We start from the raw sequence: 21,832 nt of genomic DNA, 5'->3' as shown, positions 1-21,832 counted from the left end.
AGGTGGTGGTGGTGATGGTGGAATTGGGTTTAACGTCGTGCTTGAGAATATTTCGCTCATATGACGACATGCATGCGTGTGTATGTGTATGTGTGGATGCTTGTACTAGCCCAGACTGAAGCTGGTTTTATAGTGCTAGCCCACTGAGATACCATGCCGCAGTTAAGCATGAATACCCCACTATGACACATTATACTGACCCCGAGCCGACCAGTTCTTGTTGTACCCATTAATGCCGAGCGCCAGGCAGGGACCAACAAGTACCATATTTTAACGTCTTTTTGTATGACGCGGTCGGGGATCGAACCCGCGACCTTCCGCACTCCGGGCGGATGCTCTAACCACTACACCACTGAGGCGGTCAGGTCTCACAGGTAATGTGAAGAGAAGACTGTATCAGAACGCCAGAAGCAACCTTCCACGATAGCGGTCAAGGAGCAGTTGCTATGGAGGGCCATCATCGAGGCTAGTGCACGAGTCTCATGAGGATTGGAAGTGGCTGGACCCTGCAAAGGTGTAGGCTCACAGGATCGTGGCACGCATCCAGAAGGCCAATGTGGTCCGGGAAACCTCAGTTCTTGAAGCATTCGACAAGGGTACGAAGAGGCGCTTCTGTAGCCGTCGATGATCCTTGGAGGCAGCAAGGTAAACATGTAGAGCCCTAACAGGGCAGAGTGTCAAATCTTCATTATCATCAGGCCCAAGAATGGTGGACAACGGGGGAATGGTAAACATCCGGTCCAGTTGGCCTGGCAGTTGGTGTTTCGCAATGAAGTCCCAGCGGAGACCTAGGAAAGCCTTGCCATGCTTCTTCCGCTCGAACCGCACCCGATGACATCAAGCGCATGCAGTTCAGATATACGAGCAGCGGTAGCCAAAGCTACCAGGAAGAATGTCTTGAATGTCACTTGTTCGAAATCCTTGTCTTCCAAAGGTTCATAATCTATAGAAATCGAACAGATCCCAGGCCGGAGGTCTGAACTTCCTGGACTGGTCAGAGAGTCTATAGGAGCGTAGTAGACTCTGCAACTTGGGAACAGTGGAAATCTTCGTGCCCGTAGTGGTAGCCAAAACCGAGTTAATGGCGGCTAAGTAGGTAGCTAACGTAGTACCCTTGAGTTTCTTAGTAGTGCGGAGATGCTGGAGAAACTCAGGAACGACCTGAGCCGAGGATAAAGTGGGAGATGTAATTCCCCTAAGCTTGCAATTGTCTTCAAACTTCTTCCGATTGTTGTCGTAAAAGGAACGGGTCGAAGTACGATGCGCTGAAGTGATAGCTGTGGCTACTCGGCGAGAGTAGCGCTTAGCTATGAGAGATCTCTGAATATGCGCCAAACGTGTAGATTGAAGGTCTGAGGTGATCCGTGGCGCAGTTCCAAGTGAGGGTGAAGAAGTAGGTCGTCCCGGTTGGGAAGCGGTACTGGGTTTGGCTCTGCCAGGTTCTTAGGTTGACGAACCAACTTCTCGCTGGCCAGAAGGGTGCGATCAAAAGCAGTAGTATGTTGCTGGTGGCCAATAGTTTCTGTATTACTTTTGGCAGCAGAGCTGGAGGGGGAACGCGTAGGCATTGAGACCCTCCCATGATATTGCCAACGTGTCGAGGTCCCACGCCAAGGAGTCTGGGATTGGTGATACGAACTTTGGAAGTTGGTTGTTGAACCTTGTGGCGAACAGATCTCTTTGAGGCCGTGATAACGGGTAGATCATCGACTGAAAGATCTGGGGCAGTAACTTCCACTCTGTCGGGGATGGTCGGTTGGATCGGGACAAGGCATCGGCGATCACATTTTTTAACCCGGGAATGTAACTGGCTCTGGATACGATGTTGAGTGAGTCGATGAGATGGAAGAACCTGATCGCCCATTGTAGCAGATTCGCCGAGCCTGTCAAGCCTAGTTGATTTATAGACCAAACCACTGTCGAATTGTCTGATTGAATCAACAGACTGTTGCCCAATGTGAGATCGCTTGAATTACCGCCTTGAACTGGTGAACTGTAGCTGGCGAAGCAATACAATCGGATCCTGTTGAGCCTGGATGCAATTGTCTATGTAGCTTTCGAAGGTGATCCCTTGTAAGTAGAGGAAGCTCGTTATGGGCTTGGTAATTCGGGTAAAAAGCCACGGGGCCGTGGAAATTCCAAATGGTAGGACTTTCCATTGGTAGTGATTCCCGTTGAACACGAAGCGCAAAGGTACTTCCGGTGTTCTGGATGTATCGGAACGTGAAGATAAGCATCCTAAAGATCTAGGCTGATGAGGAAGTCTCCCTTCTTCAGGACGGTGCGTAAATGGTTGATGGACACCATCCTGAAGTGAGGCGGTGGAAGCAGGAATCGTGCATTGAACAACTTCATATTGAAGATGAGCCGGAGTTTGCTGGAATTTTTCTTTGGAACCAAGAAGATTGGGGAGTAGAATCCTGGAGTGACGGCAGTGTTCACGAATAGCGTCTGACCTTCTGACAAATCCGGCAGATTCGCCAACGGTCTGATAGAAGTCTACAACCTGCCAGCCCCAGTGTCTGACTGTATATTTCACAATGACTTTGACTGAAGTTGTTATATGTGACATGTGACACTTGTTTGCTGCTCATAAATCTTATGTTTGTTAATAATTTCAATACCAGTTATAAGAAATGTTCAATCTGAAATGTATGTTTAATGCTATGCTATTGGTCCTGTGAATTTTCAATGGGTCAGACATCTGAAACTTGCAGGACCCAATGTCCTGTTACTTTGAAACACCATTCGTGAACACTGTAACGGGCGATGGACCTAGGAGCTCTATCGTGAGTTTGTCTCATAGCGTACCTATTGTGGATTGCAGAGTCTGAAGCTGGTCCACAGGATATGAGCGATGAGCCGGATGCGACGTCAGAGGTGGACTGCCAATAACGGGTAGCTAATAGCCGTGAAGTAGCAGGTTGGTGACGTACAGATCTTTGAGGATGGTCTAATTCGGGGCGAAGATCTGCTATCTCCCGCCTACCGGAGTGTTGTAAATCGGAACGACTGGGGGCGGGAGGTACACCAATCCCGGTTCCTAAGAGTATAAGAGTGATCCAGGTCATCTGCTGAAGTACTCAAGGGAAGTTGGAGTTTCTCAACAATCCAAAGGAGTACTTGAGGAGTCGTCTCAACTGCTGCAAAGCTACCCCCAGGGGTAGATAACTCAGAGTGAGCGGGAGATGCAGGCATGGCTATTTGGACTGGATCAATCTCAGAAGGTGGACCAGATGAAGAGCCAGGAGCTACAGAAGCCGGATGGGCTAGAGTAGAAGGCTGTATTTGGTTCCAGGTTGAGGTTATGGCCCTGATCATCATATTTAGATCTGGAGTCGCTGTAGGAGTGCGATTGTTATCAGGCTCCCATGACTCAGCGATGATCCTAGAGTGAGTCGAAGGATTTTTAGAGCGTGTAGACGGAACTTTGTAAGAGACTGTAGGCCTATTAGTGGTTTTAGAGCAATGATCACCCGAACGTTGGTCAGAGGAACTGTATCGAGATCTCGACGTGGTAAGTACCGAAGTAGGTTGGTAAGCCGGTGATCTGGATTCCCTAGTATGGCTAGGTGATCCGGTATGATATGAAGAACTAGTCCGGGTTGCTGTAGTTGTAGTTGGTGATCTGGTTCTGATTGGAGCTCTGGTTCGACCATCTGAATAGCATCGGCCATGAGATGTGGATCTGTACTGTGATCCCGATTGGTCAATGGCTCTGTAAGGAAATCTAGATCGTATAGGTGACCTGGGTTGGTAAGATGATCTGGATTTGTAAAGTGATCTGGATCGATTCAATGCACTAACTGGAAACTGTGATCGTGATCTGGATCTATAAGGTGATCTGGTTTGCAGTTGCGATCTGGCTTGATTTGGTGACCTGGATCGGTTAGGTGATCTGGATCGGTCTGGCGATCTACTTCAATGTTGTGATCTGGATCGGTTGGGTGACCTATATCGGTCCGGTGATCTGATTCGAGGTTGTGATCTGGATCCATCCAGTGATCTGGATCTGTCCAGTGATCTGATAGGAAGTTGTGATCTGGACCCGTTTGGTGATCTGGATCGGTTAGGTGATCTGGATTGATCAGGTGATGTGGATCGTAGTGGTGCTCTGGATCGTGACTGTAATCTGGCACGCCCACACAGTCGTGCGACAAGAAAGAGAATGATCATTCAAGGTAGTCACGTGGGCAATTTTTTTTTCTTTTTCCACATTTTTTATTCACATCAGTAGGTACAGTCATTTTATACAAAGTCTAGTTACAATAATTTTATACAAAAATCATACAATCAAGGTTGTGTAATTATGGATCGTCTAAGCTTGAGCAATTAGGTATTTCGGTGCTATAGGTAATATTACTTGTTTGCTCATGGGTTCATTTGGTTCATTCTGGGTAACCAAGCAGTAGAAACATTCATACATTATTATACAGATGTCATGCCTAATACAAGCTTGTACATGTTGACAGTTCACAACACATCAGTCTTCAAACATGAGTAGATACATTCAAGTAGCACTGCACAAAGATCATAGGTCACGTTGGCAATTAGTGGAGCATGCAGCAAGCTTTATTAGGAACTAGGAAGCTAATTAAGGACAGCAGCATGGAGTGCACTGGCGAATGGACAAGGAGGCCTATGGAAAAAGGTTTACAGTCGTTCCACTAAAAGTCGAAGCAAGAGAGAGAGGTGCAAGTCGTGAGATAGGATAAGTTTACAAATAATCAGTTTCTGCATTCCTTCACCATGTTCACTGGTGTGATGTTCACACGCTGTCTTGTACATCAAGAGTGACTGGTCAAAAATTGGGACTTGATTGGCATACGTCTGACGATCCTGGCGTCAATACTGAATCACAATCTGATAAAGGTGACCTGTATTGTGAGTACAGAACATAGGTCACAAACTAGGTGAAACTGGACAATGTCGGTTGTAGCGAGTGGATGCTCTTTAGCAATAGTGTTAAAGGTTTACAAGACGGTTTGGATATGATGTTTACTTACTGCACGAAATGGGGCTTGACCATAAATACCGAAAAAACTAAGGTTGTTATTTTTCGAAAAGGGGGTAGACAAGGCAAGGCTGAAAAATGGTCCTATAATGGTTCACCTCTTGAGGTAATCAATAATTTTAAATATCTTGGTTTAATATTTTCAACAGGTGGCAGTTTTTCACAAGCTCAGAAAATCTTATCAGAACAAGGTTTGAAGGTACTTGGTTCATTGTACAATATATTCAATGATAATGTGTACATTACTCCAGATATTCAGTATCAGTTATTCCAATCAGTTGTTTCTCCGATTCTCTCATATGGTTGCGAAGTTTGGGGCTTTATGGAAGCTAATGCTATTGAAAGGGTACACTTGAAATTTATGAAACACATATTATATGTCAAAATGTCAACTCCATCAACTTTCTTATATGGAGAATTGGGTACATTCCTTTGAAAGTTATTCGTCTTGTCAGGATTATCAAATATTGGCTTAAGATTTTGAGAAGTAAACCAGATAGATATATAGTTTTGATGTATAATTCATTATTGAATAGTTCAAATGAGAACCCTGATGTTGAAAACTGGGCAAGTTTACTGAGAGATCACGCTCTTCAGGTTTGGTTTTGGCTATATTTGGGTTGCCCAATATGTTCCTGAAAGTTGTGATTTTGTGAGAGAATTTACACAAAGGGTTAAGGGCGTTTATTCTCAAATGTGGAAACATCAATTATCAACTTTAAGTGAAACTAGATTGTATCTTCATATTAAGGAAACTCTGTGCATCGAGAAATATTTAACTAATATTGATGTTAGGAAGTACCGAATTGCGTTTACACGCTTTCCGACTTAGTTCACATATGCTTATGATTGAAAAAGGAAGATGGAGTGTGCCTAAAATCCCATTTGCCGATAGATTATGTCCCTTTTGTACTAACGAAATAGAAGATGAGTACCACGTACTCTTGATTTGTCCAAAATATCGAGAAATACGTAAACAGCATTTAAGTAATACTTCATTGGAAAATATAAGCATGTTTAAGTTTATCAAATTGTTAAAAGGTGAAAACAGTTTTGAAGTACTGAAAGCTGCAAAGTGTATTTATCATATCTTAAATGAAAGAAACAAAGTTGAATTTTTGTAAATCGTCCATACATATCCTCACTCTTGGGCTATAATGATAATAACAATGTGATTGCTCTCTTTATATACGTACATCGCCATGTGCACAGGCAAATATTCAATATATATATATATATTGTATTGGTCTTTGACCTAATAAAAATCTTGTCTTGTCTTGTCTTGATGACCTTGTCCAGGAGTGAGTGTGTCTAGTTTTACACTGCTTTTAGCAATATTCCAGCAATATCAATATCATAGTGGGGGGACACCAGAAATGGGCTTCACACATTGTACCCATGTGTGGAACCAAACCTGGGTCTTCGGCATGATGAACGAACACTTTAACTGCTAGGCTACCCCACCGCCCCTCCGGCAGTTTGACTCCTGAGAGTGCCTCACAATTTTAGTCCTGCCCCTACCAGTGTGTGACATAATTTCAAATTCCTACTGACCAGCGGGCTAGCAAAGTTACGAGCCAACATCACTGTTAACAGTATTCCAGTTATCATGGTGTGTCATGATGTGTCCTGGTGTGTCATGATGTGTCATGATGTCATGATGTGTCATGGTTTGTCATGGTGTGCCATGGTATGTCATGATGTGTCATAGTGTGCCATGTGTCATGATGTGTTACGGTGTGTCATGATGTGTCCTGGTGTGTCATGATATGTCGGGGCAGTGGGGGAACCTAGTGGTTAAAGCGTTGGCTCGTCACGCCGAAGACCCGGGTTCGATTCCCTACATGGGCACAATGTGTGAAGCCCATTTCTGGTGTCCCCCGCCGTGATATTGCTGGAATATTGCTAAAAGGGGCGTAAAACTAAACTCAGTCAGTCAGTCATGATATGTCATGGTGTCTTGATGTGTCATGATATGTCATAGTGTCATGTGTCATGATGTGTCATGGTGTGTCAGCTTGATGTTGGAGAACAGTCTGACCTGATGCAGGTCTGAGAGGTCTACAGCTATTGTGAAACCCACAAGCATTGTCGGTGACAAACCTAAACACAGGTGACCCACCACCACTGTATCCAGAAGTAACGTCCTCATGATTGGCCACTCCACATGCCTGTGGAAGGACAGATTTCCAAGAATTTGTAGATGTCATAGAATAAAGTCTGGACCCGACAATCAAATGATTACAATTACTAAGGCCCCCCAAAAATATATGTCTGTTTCCTATTACATGCTTTTTAAAAATAGGGTAGGTGGGTCGATTTTATCTTTTTTTTATTACTTTTTTTTAAAGATGTTTTCAGGAGCACCAGGTGGGCAGCTGAGAATGTCTTCAAGAATACCATATCATGTTGTGACAATGCCTTGTGACGAGACATTGGAAGATTTCTATATCAAATCATTATGCAGGTTATTCATTTGCAGGTTTTGTCAGTGAGAGTCCATGATGCCAATTCAATGCAATCCATTTAAGCCCTACGTACACTGAAAAACATGAAAATATCATACTCGATTTGGATGAAAATGACATCCACTCCATCAGGGTGAAATCCATGAAGATCTGGGTTAGAATAGGTCTTCAGTAACCCATGAGTGTCATAACAGGCGACAAAAGGGATCGGATGGTCAGGCTCGCTGACTTGGTTGACACGTGTCATCGGTTCCCAATTGTGTAGATCAATGATCATGGTGTTGATCACTGGATTGACTGGTTCAGTCCCGCTTATTTACAGACCGCTGCCATATAGCTGGATTATTGCTGGGCACACAACCAACCAACCAACCAACCAACCAGCCAACCAGATCGCCGACAGTGAGCACCAAACCCATCAAGTTTCCTTAATGGCCAGCACAGGTTGGTGAGGTCAAAAAAAAATAATGTTGTGGTTGTGGCTTTTGTTTTTTTTGCAAAATATTTTTACATTACTCATGTGTCAGAAAATAAATTTAATTTATTATGTGGTGAGTAAATTTATTAGGCTCGGCGGGAATATTTAGGGTCGGTCGGGAATTCGAACCACAAGCTTTTTTTTTAGGCCTGAGGACTTGTTCTCACCTAGAAGCCTGTACTTACTAAAGAAACTTCTCAAGGAAATTGCACAATGCTGTTAGGCCAAGTCTTAATTAACCAGTCAAGCAAGTTAAACACAAGCTGATTGATCACAGCAGCTGAACCACAGACAGAAATCAATCAGAATGGCGCAACTTGAGATCGGATTCATGGTATGGAGCAAATAGGTTACTTCAAGTAATGTAACAATCAAGTATTGCATACTAAATATGAAGCTCAAATGATACAGTGCTTCAAAGAAACGTACGATACATCACAAACTATACTGTAAAAACATGAGACTAATATAACAACCTGTTCCATAACAGGAGGGAGGAGTGGTAGCCTAGTCATTAAAGTATTCGCTCGCCACACCAAAGACCTGGGTTCGATTCTCCACATGGGTACAATGTGTAAAGCCCATTTCTGGTGTCCTCCACCGTGATATTGCTGGAATATTGCTAAAAGTGGCATAAAACCAAACTCACTCACTCACTCACTCACTCACACTCTATCAATAACATAACATTTACGATCTGATTACCCTCTTGCCTCTACATTTTTGCCTTACAACAGTCAATCATCAATCACTGAGATTGAAAAACCAATGATTCAGATTGTAATTCATCCCACAAATGAATACACATCAACTTATGCAAAAAACAACAACAATTGTACCAGGATACCCATCATATCAGGTTCACAGTAGTGGGATACATCTCGTACTGCAACCCCACCATATCGCTACACCTCTACCACCTATTGCTATTGATGCAGGGAAAGAAACCTTTCAAAATTTCCCACTAGACCACAGGACCAGTTAGTGGACAATAATCAGTGGTCCTGTCAGTACTTCACTGGTCCAAAGTAACATTCGTAGATTTACTTAACTTATCAATACAAAATTCGCCGGCCACAGCCAACTTATCATTTAGTGGTCCTTAGTGGTGGTCCGATTAATTGAAATAATCAAAGATTGGTCGTAGTGACTAAACGACCAAGCAATCGATCATGTTTTCTCATAATCGAACACAAACAATTCTGGAACACATGTTTTCATTAACAATATTTTTCACATGGTTGGTTTTGTCTGTTATATTTCGTAAGCACAACAAGCTCGTTTCAAGTCATGATTGAATTTATCTTAAAGATTCCAAGAAATTTATGTTCCTAACATACTAGTCATCCTTTAAAGATATGAAATTTTGCCCCAAAACCCCAAAAGAACTACGTTTTTTTTCCTTATTTTTATGTGCATTAACAAATTTCATAAATGACGCTAACCAATTATTTTCGGTGATTGATCGGTAGTAATGAACCAATCATCAATTATGAGATTTTAACCAATTTCCAACACTAGAGGTCCTGATGAATTTTTACTAGCCAGGGACCACAGGACCAGTATAAATTTTGCATACTGTGATGTTACCTCTGGCACCCGTCCCAGATCTTCAAACTGCAGCGGATGTTTGTAGCCTTCCACCATGAGGTCGGTCACCCACCAGAATACTGCCTTGGACAGGAAGTTGACGTACGAGTGGGCGTACCGGGTGTGCTCTAGGTCCTCTGGGGGCTGTTGTAGTCGTGGACGTTTGAAGAAGTAGTACCTCTGGAACAGACCATGGACAATTATATCCTTACTTTTAATCTTTTGTACAAATTAAATAGTGGAGAAAAACATTGTGTTTCCAGGAAATATGTCATCTGAGGATATAATTAGACTACAATAATGATTCTGACAATGCCAGCAGTGATGCTTAAATGAGTGTTTCAGTTATCTGGTATATAACAGACTTTGACAGGTACACGTTAGATTGTCCGGTAATTTCAAAGGCTGTCAGGCATCATGTCCGGTAAATTTTAAAATCGATTTTCTAATTACCTCTGTCACTTTTATTTCTCCTCGAAAAAGATTATGTTTTCACAATGACATCGAGGTATTGTCAAATAAAAAATAGTAGTTTTGGAAAACCCCAGGCTAAAAAAGGCTGCATTGACGCATTGCAATACCCTCTACATTTCTGATTGGGTGTTAGGGTGCAAGGTCTCGTGCACAGTGAAAAGTGTGATCACGTGACTGGTATTTGAAATGCTAGCCAGTCACAATGTCAAGCTGCCAAAATTGCCTGCTGAAACACTGGCTTAAATGGTTTTAGCTTTTATACTATTTGCTAACAGGGCATCGTTGATGTTTACAACTTTCTTATTCCACAAAACTAACCAATTCGACTTTGTCATTAGCTGTGTTCCAATAATTGAAAATATTCAAAGACCGAAGGGAATTTCTAACTGAACAATCAAACGCAATTTTCCAAAATCAAACACAAAAAATTCAACCCACTCTCAGAAGTTCTTATCTGTCCTAATGGACTAAAGGCAGTGTTTAATGACACATGTGATCAACATGCTTGCTCTTGGATTTCAGAGGTAGAAGGAGTGAGTGAGTTTAGTTTTACGCCACACTCAGCAATATTCCAGCTATATGGCGGCGGTCTGTAAATAATCAAGTCTGGACCAGACAATCCAGTGATCAACAGCATGAGCATCAATCGGCGCAATTGGGAACCGATGACATGTGTCAACCAAGTCAGCGAGCCTGACCACCCGATCATGTTAGTCGCCTCTTACGACAAGCATGGGTTACTGGGAGATCAACCAATATTCTAACCCGGACCTTCACGGGTCTAGAGGTCGAAGGAACAGACATGATATTCAAACATACGTAACTACTCGCCTCTTTCTGTGACCTACAATAAGATTCGTACCCCTATTGTACGCCATTATTGCCAAGAATCGTGGCAAACCAATCAAATTGCTCGTAATAGAACGCATTTCGAAGCATGAAAATGGCGGCACCATTGAAGTTTGAAACTTTTAACAAACAATTTAAACATAAACTTTGAGCTAAAGGATCAGAAACTTTAAACACTGAAACTTATTTACATAGGGAACTATATTGCTATTTTGTTTTGCCCACGGCATATAGGATATACTAGGAGCCATGTTTGGAAATTCAGGGTTATCTTTCCTTGGCAGTAGTACGAGACTATCTCCATACCCATTTGCGCTTAGACAGGGCCACGAGGGAGTGAGTCACCATCCAGCTTCCCGGAATGACGCGAGTAGTTACGAATGGATATTCAAACGGCTTATACCAAAAGGTTACGGAATATGACAATGATAATCATGATAATAACACTGAAAAACAGACAGAATTATTTTGATTATTAGTGAGTGAGTTAGTTTGGTTTAACACCGCTTTAGTTTGAGCAATATTCCAGCAACAGCACCGTGGGGGACACCAGACATGGGCTTCACACAATGTAGCCATGTGTGGAAATTTTGATTATTAAACAGTTAGGGGATCCAATAGTCAATGATGAGTTTACATTCAGTTCCCAACACTAAGAGTCAACAAGAAGACAAAGTCATCAATATCCCCCGCAATGGCAAAATACTCTTAATGAATATGTCTATGAGTTATGACTACCGGTATGTCAAATGTGTTGGCGTGTATATAGCTAAGTGGAAGGAGAGTACTGAAAGGTTTCAAAGTTCTGTTCCAGAAAGGAGCACTACCATCAAATTCAGTTGAAGTCAAAATTGTTGCCATGGAAACACACAATTTTTTTTTTTTTTTCCAGAAATCGAAAACTACCAAAAGGCACCAGTTCACCACTAGACCTACCTATGTATGAAATTTGGTGATGAAACAGTGAACAGTTTTAAAGTTCTGCTCCGGAAAAGAGCACTACCACCAATTTCAGTCTAAGTCAAACTTGTTGCCATGGAAACGTAAAAAATATTATATTCAGAAAACCAAAACTACCAAAAGGCACCAGTTCACCACCAGATCTATTTATGTGACAAGTTTGGTGAAAAATATTGAACGGTTTTAGAGTTATGCTCCGGAAAAGACAAATGTGACGCACACACGGACGGACAGACACCATTTTAATACCCCCCGCAAAACGCATTGTGTGTATAATTAGCTACTGACATGCATGGATATTGTAAACAAGGTGTCAATACAGTCTTTAAGCCTCTGCTGGCCAAGTTGTTCAACAAACCATATAGACACATTTGCAACAATCACAGAACAGTAACATGATCTATAAGATCTTTACTTGAAATTTTCTTTAACTTAAATTTTCATATAAACTTTCATCGAAACAAACATTTTCTTTTGTGATTATCAGTGGCCATACAGACATAAGAAAAGTCATGGTGCAACATTATTTTGATAAGAGTCCAATGAAAATGAAGGATTCTAAAACACAAATGCTATTTCCAGTGGTCCTTTAATTGATAGGCGAAAGAGTTACCTCCCTTTTTATACAACTCTCCAATCTTCTAGAGTGTAATCATGTAATACATTCAATATCCTCCCTTTGTAAATGTGCAAGCCAACAATGTGCAGGCAGGCATTACAAGAATCCAGACAATTTTCAGTCGAACCATGACATGCAGGGGTGGAAATAACCCATTGCCCGACGTCCGAGTCCAGTGATTTTTTCTGTCGGGCAAGCAAATTTGTATATCACACTGTACCGGTGTCCAGTTGACTTTCCAATGTTAATTATGTTGTTTATTTAAAAAATCAACAAAAAACGTCCGGTCTAGTGGAAAATTTATCAGGGCAAGTGATTTTACATGTGCCACTGTACCGGAGTACACTAGCAATTTTAAAGTTATTTCCACCCCTGACATGTACACTTTTGTGTATGTCTGAGACTATCATAATCATAATAAATCTGTCTAAATGGTCATCATCACTGATGTTGTCATCACCATCATCATCTAATGATGTATAGTTCATGAAGCTGAGAGGAATAGAGTATGTTCAACAATAGTTGCTGTGATGACTTCTATGGTTAGTAAAACATTTGAAATATTGACATGGATTTGGTGCATGTAGACATAATTATCAGTTTGCATTTTTCAATAAAAGGATGCACTGGTGCATGGTTTCTGTATATAACACAGCTGCATACATCCATGGGAAAAGAAACTCAAACTGAAAAACAATACCTAGTCGATTTAATATTTACTACAATACTGATTCATGTGACTTTTGAGTTTAAGTGCAGCTTTGTGGTATGGAGTACAGAGCCTCAACATTAGCTTAATCTCATGCTGGCATTGTACAAAGTTAGCTAAAAATAGTTTACTATGCACAAAACAAATCCACTGTAAGGCAATTATGATACATAGCATTAATACTGGGTGACAAAAAAACGAGTTATCAGTTATGTATTATTTACTATAATCAGTAAAACAATAACAAAATATGTGTTTGACCATGTTGACAGAACCCGTGAAGGTCCAGGTTAGAATGAACCTTCAGTAACCCATGCTTGTCAAAAGAGGAGACTAACAGGATCGGGTGGTCAGGCTCGCTGGCTTGGTTGACATGTTCCCAATTACGCCGATTGATGCTCATGCTGTTGATCACTGGACTGTCTGGTCCAGACTCGATTATTTACAGACTGCCACCATATAGCTGGAATATTGCTGAGTGCGGCGTAAAACTAAACTCACTCACTCACCCATGTTGACAGTGTTAATTTATACCATTAATGACCAGTGACCAAATTACTGTCAGTGTCAAACTGAAGATATACTCTTCATAAAAGTAGGAGAACCTGCACTTTCAATTTGGACAGGAAGTATAAGTGTGAACAAACTTTTCAAAGACAGATATCTTATATCTCTTTATCAACGCAGTAGCCCTATAAACATGAATGAGGTGTTATTCTTGATTTTGACAGTATTCAAGAAGGTCAATAAATCATTGTTAACCATAAATTTTGACAATTATCTTGAATCACACAGTTCTTAGTGTTTCTAGCCGATTTTTGTTTTGAAAATGAAAATCGCACACATGCAAATTTCACGTCATACACCAAGCATCTTTCAAGAGCGATTACTGTACAAACACATATGGTCATAAGGAAGTGCAAGTGGTGATGCACTCTCAAAACATTCATTGTTATCATATCAACATTGATTGACTCCAATATATCTCCCATTTTGTTCAATCATAAATTAAAAATGAAGTTCCCCTACTTTTTTTAAGAGTACCGGTATATAAGAGTATTGGCTTTTGTCTTGCAGGACATGGATATGTTAGATTTTGCAATACCTCATTTTGATAAATAATAATAATTAACTAAACATTTATATAGCGCATTTACCCATAACACATAAAATTAAAAATATATATTTTTGAACTTGGGTGTTATTTATCAAAATGAGTGAGTGAGTATGGTTTTACACGGCTTTTAGCAATATTCCAGCAATATCACGGCGAGGAACACCAGAAATGAGTTTCATGCATTTTACCCATGTGTGGAATCGACCCTGAGGCCTCGGTGTGACGAGCAAACGCTTTAACCACTAGGCTACCCCAACGCTACATATCAAAATGAGATATTTGTGAATATCCAATTTTACTGATCGTGACTAACAAATTGACTTCGTGAAAGGATTTGGTTTGATTCACAAGACAGAGATGCCAACCCTAATTTAACCCAACTAGTATTTTGGTCAAAAAATGATTCAAAAATTAGTATTTGTTGGCCAAAATTAGTATGAACTTTTACTAAGAATTTTCATATTAAATAAAAAATTAATATATATAGTCTAAGACCTTGCTACTAACGTTATACTCCACTAAATCAGTAGTTAGTATAATCCACATATGGCTTGACTTACTGAATATAATGTGATCGAAATTTAAATGCTATTTAATAATTTAATTTAATGTTGTTTTTTTATATCGGTATATTTTTACTGCTTTCGTAGTTGCATATTTTGTGTTGTTTTTTGAAACGAATACGATAAAATCGTATTGGTTGGCATCTCTGCACAAGATCGTAAGAGCCCTAATAAACAACAATAGGACAAAGAAAAGAGGTCAAATTATAGGACAAATACTTCAGATAACAATGATAACACTGCGAATCAACAACTTTCAGATAACAGCCTGCTTACACATCACATAATCACGCCCTGTGTCTAGAGGTGTTCTCGATTACAAACTTTAGTCGATATATCTGAATCTGTGTGTGAATGAGAAGAAAGCCACAAAATAATGACACACCAAAATTTCTCTCATTATTTTGTGGAATTCTTTACAATGTACAACTGAACTTAAAACTGGCATGTTTCACTATCAATAATTGATAATAAACATAATCATGTTAATCATTCTGTACATGTATACGTACAAATTACCTGTGGGGACAGGACTCGATCAATTTACAGATGATGTGACCTTGGTTTATCCATTAGCTATTGATAAAAGTAACAATGTATTGAACTCTCTGCCTTCTAACTATCCATCAATAGCCATGTCATTGACCATGATAATTTCAATGACTGTAAACCAAGTCATCAGAAGATGACAAATCCTCCGGTCCCCACATATTTGAAAGAACAAATCATCTGACAGTTATCTTAAGTCCAACTTGATTTTTTTTTAGACTAAGCCCAAATCGTTTCCATGGAAATCATGAAAAATATAATTGCCAAAAATTGGTAAATAGCAAAAGGCACCACTTTAGGTTCTGTTTGATTTATCTCCCAATTTTTGCTGAAAGATATTGAACGTTTTTGAGTTATAATCCAAAAACAGAATGATTACAGGCGGACGGACTGACAGACGAGGCATCGACTATATCCCCCACATTACATGCCGGTGGGATAAAAATACTATGGCATGTATTATCCATGTAGTAAAACTAGTTCTGATGTACAGGGTTATCAGTTTCCATCGATACAGTGTCAATATTTATAACTTATTCATACACTGATAATGCGCTACACAATGACATTCCTACTTGGGTTATCTATTGCGTGACCTTTGCATTCCAACGAGAGATAGATACACTTAAGACGTCAGAGAGCGATGATCACTGATGATTCTTGCCTTTGACCGGCTATGGAACGTGTGTGAGAGTGCTTGCATTTGTATTTCACAAGTTTTACAGAGTTTGTTCAATTAGGATATCATGCTACAGTTAGACACATTTTACCCACGTATTTCTGTCCATATATTTTTCTGTTTTTCCCTGGCCCCTTTTGCCTGTAATTTTATTCTGACATGAAACAATTAAAAGAATTCTTATCTCGATTTTCACCACCACTTTGGAGATCCAGCTCTGACATGATGAATAATTGCTCCTACCCTTATACACTTCCAAAAGGAACTGGGGCTGGCTAAAATGATCGATAATCGGAAATATCATCGATAGGAACAAATATTAATGAGTATCGACATGAAAATTGTGTCATCAATAATATCATACATTAACGTTTGTGATGGAAAAAGTTATAAAAATCTGGGCTAGACTGGACTTCTGTCTTGTCATAAGAGATGACTGAAGGGGCTGGATGGTCAGACTCGCCAACTTTGTTGCCACAAGGGGTTTAGATCAAGCGGCCATTGTCCTTAAATTATTTGATGATGTATACAACGTTCAAAATATACTGAACAACATTAGAAACGCACCACACTAAAATGCACCAACGATGCTCAGATATCATGGGTACATTTCAGTCTGATGGAGATATTTCGTATTATAATGGGTGGTGCGTTTCTAATGTTGTTCAGTATAGCTACTGGCCCGTTAGCCAAATGCTAGGTGACTTTGAATCGGGCCAGTAACCAGTCAGAGACGTAACATGTACGCGAGATGGTCTATCGTCTCTTGTACGCGAGACGGGTGCGTTCCGCGGTACTAACTGAAGCGCTTGACCCTAATTAATTCAATCACCGTGGAACCAACTCGATTGTGTGCGAACACGGCGCGGGTGATTAAAGCGTCCCGTAAAATCCCCAAGGGTGGCGGTTACTTGACAGTCGTGAATAAACAGGTTTCTCAGGAAGGCAAACTCCACGCCCTGGTCAGTTGTTTACATATGCAAATTACGTAAAAACAATTCATCGCATTTGAAAAAATGATTTATTTTAGTGTCATGGCTAATTTTAGAAATGTTAAAGTATTCAACTTTGCAGTGAGTTCTGGAACATTTTGAAACTAATATGACCTCTACCGCCATTGCATCTTGCATCAATTAAAACTTACTTCGTCTCGAGTAATCCTTCGACAACTATAAAGTCATTTGCATATTTTCGCCAGTAAACAAAACAGATAAGATAAAACATCAGTCAACTGAAAATATATAAAAAATGCCAAATGCCAATAAGCGTTCATAATCCCGATACCGATAACATTACCTATCGCGATAATAGAGGGGTCCCATGAAGCATGTCTCGGCTACCCAGACTGTACATATAGTGTCTTGGTTTCGGCATTACACAGCTACGAAATCGTACCTGTTCACCCAATTAATTTTCACGTATTTGTAATCGTAAATGTAATCTAACAATTCATGTTTCAACGCGATGGCACACCTATGTGCGTTCGTGTAAATGAAAATGTACTTACATGAGGTAAATCTCCATTGAATAAGCTTTCAGAAAATATTAAGATCATGTTTCTGTGAAATTGACACATAGGTCAAAATGTTTCGGCAAAAACCGACTAATGTGACAGCAAACTGAAAACTTATCCAGGCGCATTGTTTTTACACTGGTATAAGTGACCCCCTCTCTTAGTGCTTTTTTCCAATGATTATACTTCCCTAAATAATATAGTCCGTGTAAAAAGATTTTATTCGTAATTTTGTATGAATTTATTATATCCTCTTTGTTGTAACGCAAGAAAAATATCCCCATATATAGTACGTACGCTTCTGACAGTCCAAGTCACAAGACGGATGTTTTGACTGAACAATTTAGTCAAGCACCAGTTACCTCCCCTTAATGACTCGCTTCCCCAGTCACTTCTACGTGAGACGGTTCGCACAGTTTTGAAGAAAGTAAACATGTTTCAAACACAATAACAAGCGGGTGTGCGTTGGTGTGCCTCGAAAGCTGCATATATATTTTGAATCTGCGATGAATGAGCTTCCAGAAAATACTAAATGTAAGTTTCTGAAAAATATGCACATAGGTGAAATTCACTGTTCAATATTCCATATGGTGCTTAATTTTGCACATTTTTGTCAAAAATGTGATATTTTCTTTTCGTTTAGGTTTTCATTCGTGTCAATCAATAACTTGAACACCTATCAATGACTGTAGCAAATTATGTTTTATTATTTTCATAAATAACACATTTAGACGCGTTTTTGTGTAACTTGCAGAATTTACTTGTCTGTGATGAGGCAGTCACGCGAATGAGTGACCCCCTGTCAGGTAGTCACTTGTACGCGTAACGGGGGACCGTCTCGCGTACACGTTACGTCCTCTACTGGTAACATATTGTTAAAGCTATGCCGACTGGCAAGCCAAAAATCTCAGATAATTTGTTCATTATTTAATGCACATAAATATGATGAAATCAATTATTAAGGAGTCAAAAGTCTACCTGCAAAAGTTTCGTGATATTTATCAATTAATTATCTTTTGTCACACGAAGATTGCTATAATGAAAATGTCAATAGTGTCCAACGGGCGACAATAACTTACCATCTTCAATTACATCACACCAATTCTGACCAATGTGCATTTTGATACTGATATTTTGTAGGGCTAGTGAAGTATGATGTATGCTAGCAACATTTTTACTGAACTAGCCCTCCTGGCCAGTGACCTTTCAAAATTAATTCATACACAGGATGTAGATTGAGTCCCCTTGCTTCAGAAACAGTTCCTTTTAGGGCTGTCCATCTACATAAATACAGATCAATAGCCGTTAATGTAAATATTGATCAGTTAACTATTAATATCGGAATGTCTCTAGTGTTGGGAATTAGTTTAAATAAAAATCTTCCTGTGTTTGTTAATGCACAACAAATGTAGAAAAAAACATGTAGTTCTTTTGGGTCTTTAAAGGATGACTAGTATGTTAGACATAAATTTTCCAGGTGTCTTTAAGATAAATTCAATCATGACTTGGAACGAATTTGTCGTGCTTATGAAATGTTACAGACAAAACCAACCTTGTAAAATATATTGTTAATGCAAACAAGTGTTCCAAAATTGTTTGTGTTCAATTATTAGACAACATGATCGATTGCTTGGTTGTTTAGTCATTGCGACCAATCATTGATTATTTCAATTAGTCGGACCACCACTAAAGGTCACTATTTCACATCAATGGTGAGTTGTGACATTGTATCCCAACTGTGTAGATTGATGCTCATGCTCTTGATCACTGGATTTTCTGATGGTCCAGACAAGATTGTGTACAGACCACTGTCAAACAGCTGGGTCATAGCGGAGGGTTGAGTTAAACATCAAACTACTAATTAATTGTGGAAGAAAATACTTTATGGCACCAATTTTTAAACTCAGACTTAAGTAACTTACTGCAGTTCCAGAATACATATACTAAATATTTACAGACTGCTGCCATGTTGCTAGAATATAGAGTGCGATGATAAACCATAAACAAACAAACAAAAAACAAACTTTTTAGAAGTTCATGCAATAAGTTACAAAATTAGTGAAAAACATTTTTTTCAAATGTATATGTTTAACTGCCCAGACTCAAGCTGTTTGATGTTGGAGATGAGAAATATTAAAAGATATATGAAGACCTAATGCTGAGCACTTGATAACATGATACATTATTAAACTCATGTCTTGACCATTGACATCTGACCTCTTAAGAACTGGGGTGGTGGGGTAGCCTCATGGTTAAAGCTTTCGCTCGTCATGCTAAAGGCCGGGTTCGATTCCAGACATGGGTACAATGTGTGAAGCCCATTTCTGGTGTCCCCCGCCGTGATGTTGCTGGAATATTGCTAAAAGCGGCTTAATACCATACTCAGTCAGTCAGTCTTGGAAACTGAAAAGCATTTACATATTTCCTCCTCCAAATAGAGAGATGGATGGCCCACTGTTTCTTGTCAACAGGGTGAGAGGTAATAGGAATGGTGCAAAACAATTCTACAATTGGGGAAGAAGTGCCTGCAAGAACATTAAGGCTCCATCTTCTGGACATGTCTGGTTAAAGACAGTGCTCATCACACGAAAGTCCAGGGTTGGATTCTCCACATGAGCAAACTGTGTGAAGCCCATTTCTGGTGTCCCCCTAGTCCCTCACTGGTTTTGTCAGGTTAAAGATGCCCTACTCAAGACACATTATACTGACTGATTCTGGCTGTGTTTATGTTAGCTACTTAATGACAAACATTAAGAGAATGATCCATTAAACACTGACTTGCATTGTAAGTGAAGAGAGAAAAACATTAACTTACACAAATTTGAAAAATGAAAATAAATATGTAAAATTGCAAATAAAAAGAAACTGAATTAGTGAATAGCATACCTGTACTCGCAGCAAGTTCAACTCCACAATGAAGATGATGAGATATGCCGTGATAGCCATCCACAGCAACCAAGGTTTTAGATAGTCTAATGTCAGGTTGTTTTTGTAAAGTGAAAACGCTTTCAAAACTTTGAGAATGATTGCACTTGGCCAATACACTATCAACACCAACAGAAACTTGGGGGAATTCCACATCTCCACATTGTGGTAGTAAGTGATGCTGACGATGGTCCCCACTGTAGTAACACACTGAGGGATGAATGTATGGTAGTTCACCGTGTCAGGATCATTGGAGTCAGAAATCACTCCCTCGGCAATCTGTACAATGTTGACGATTATAAGAGCGAGCGTTGAAATCCAGCGAAGATTGTGCCCAGGGAAGTGGACCCATGTTTTCACTTTGATCTTCCCCATTACAGAATGGTTCCATACGGTTAGGATAAAGATACATATGAGAGCAAGAAGAGCGTGCGGAATCATGTTCAGAACATCAACAAAGCAGGTGTTCAGAAGAACGCCCTTTTTGACGCTCATTGCATCTTCCTTGCTTCCACAGAACCCCATTGTTCAAGAGTTTTTCACTTTACCAACCTTACTTTCTGTCCATCATTGTTTCCATGCAGTTCCGGGGTCAACACCTTTTGCAATGTACATTACATTTTCTATAATTTCTATGTACTTTTATACTCACTTATTTGACATCACCATATAAATTATTGTGATCAGATTCATTGTTTATCAATAAGTGTTTAAAAATCGTACTTTTATAATTATAATGTAGCCTGCCAAAGAAGCTGCCAACAACCTGCCAACAATGTTGCTACAAAACTTTCATTAATTACTACCTATCAAACAACATTTTACAGAACTTGTAAACTGTTCTGTTTGAAGACAAAGGGTTGTTTTCGTAACCACTGTCACGTCACAGCCTCCCAATATATTCCTCATCCCAGATATTTATCGTGCACTGCATCCCTTGACATTTTCGCAGGATTCTCATCTTTCGATTCTCATATGCGGCCCACGTTCTATCGGTCCACCTTGCAAGATATACAGTCAGCTGTTCATGCGGCAGTTCACTGTACGTATAATCCGAACCGTACTTCTCTATAGTCAGCTGATAGTATAATGCACACAATACAGTTGCCCTCTTTCAGTCCTTATCTGACAGCTCGCGACACACCTGAGCTACTGCCCAACAACACACTGATTAATGCCGTCTTACGCTTTCCGGTGAGGGAAGAAATGTAGTTCTGTACCAAAAGTGTGTTTATGTTACGCGTCGTGTGTTTAAGAGCAACATATTAACACAAGATATCTTAAATGAATCTTGTTGCTTTAGTTGTATGTATGCATGAAGAATG

The 21,832-nt window shown here is 39.9% G+C and overlaps 1 protein-coding gene across 1 annotated transcript in view; it reads right to left on the bottom strand.

Annotated features, from left to right (window-relative positions):
- The window catches only part of LOC124272985 (ATP-binding cassette sub-family C member 9-like), a 96,162-nt gene extending 74,484 nt beyond the window's left edge, over nucleotides 1-21,678 (bottom strand). The window contains exons 1-2 of the mRNA XM_046708223.1: nucleotides 20,469-21,678; nucleotides 9,551-9,730 (exon numbers count right to left, since the gene is read on the bottom strand). Of these exons, the coding sequence (XP_046564179.1) occupies nucleotides 9,551-9,730; nucleotides 20,469-21,032 (744 nt within the window). The 5' untranslated portion in view covers nucleotides 21,033-21,678. The remainder of the gene's footprint in view (nucleotides 1-9,550; nucleotides 9,731-20,468) is intronic.
- Nucleotides 21,679-21,832: the final 154 nt, after the last annotated feature.

This window comes from Haliotis rubra, unplaced genomic scaffold (genome assembly GCF_003918875.1).
Source record: "Haliotis rubra isolate DU_JTF1 unplaced genomic scaffold, ASM391887v1 Scf175, whole genome shotgun sequence".
Lineage (NCBI taxonomy): Eukaryota > Metazoa > Mollusca > Gastropoda > Lepetellida > Haliotidae > Haliotis > Haliotis rubra.
This window is presented reverse-complemented; position numbering and strand designations above follow the sequence as displayed.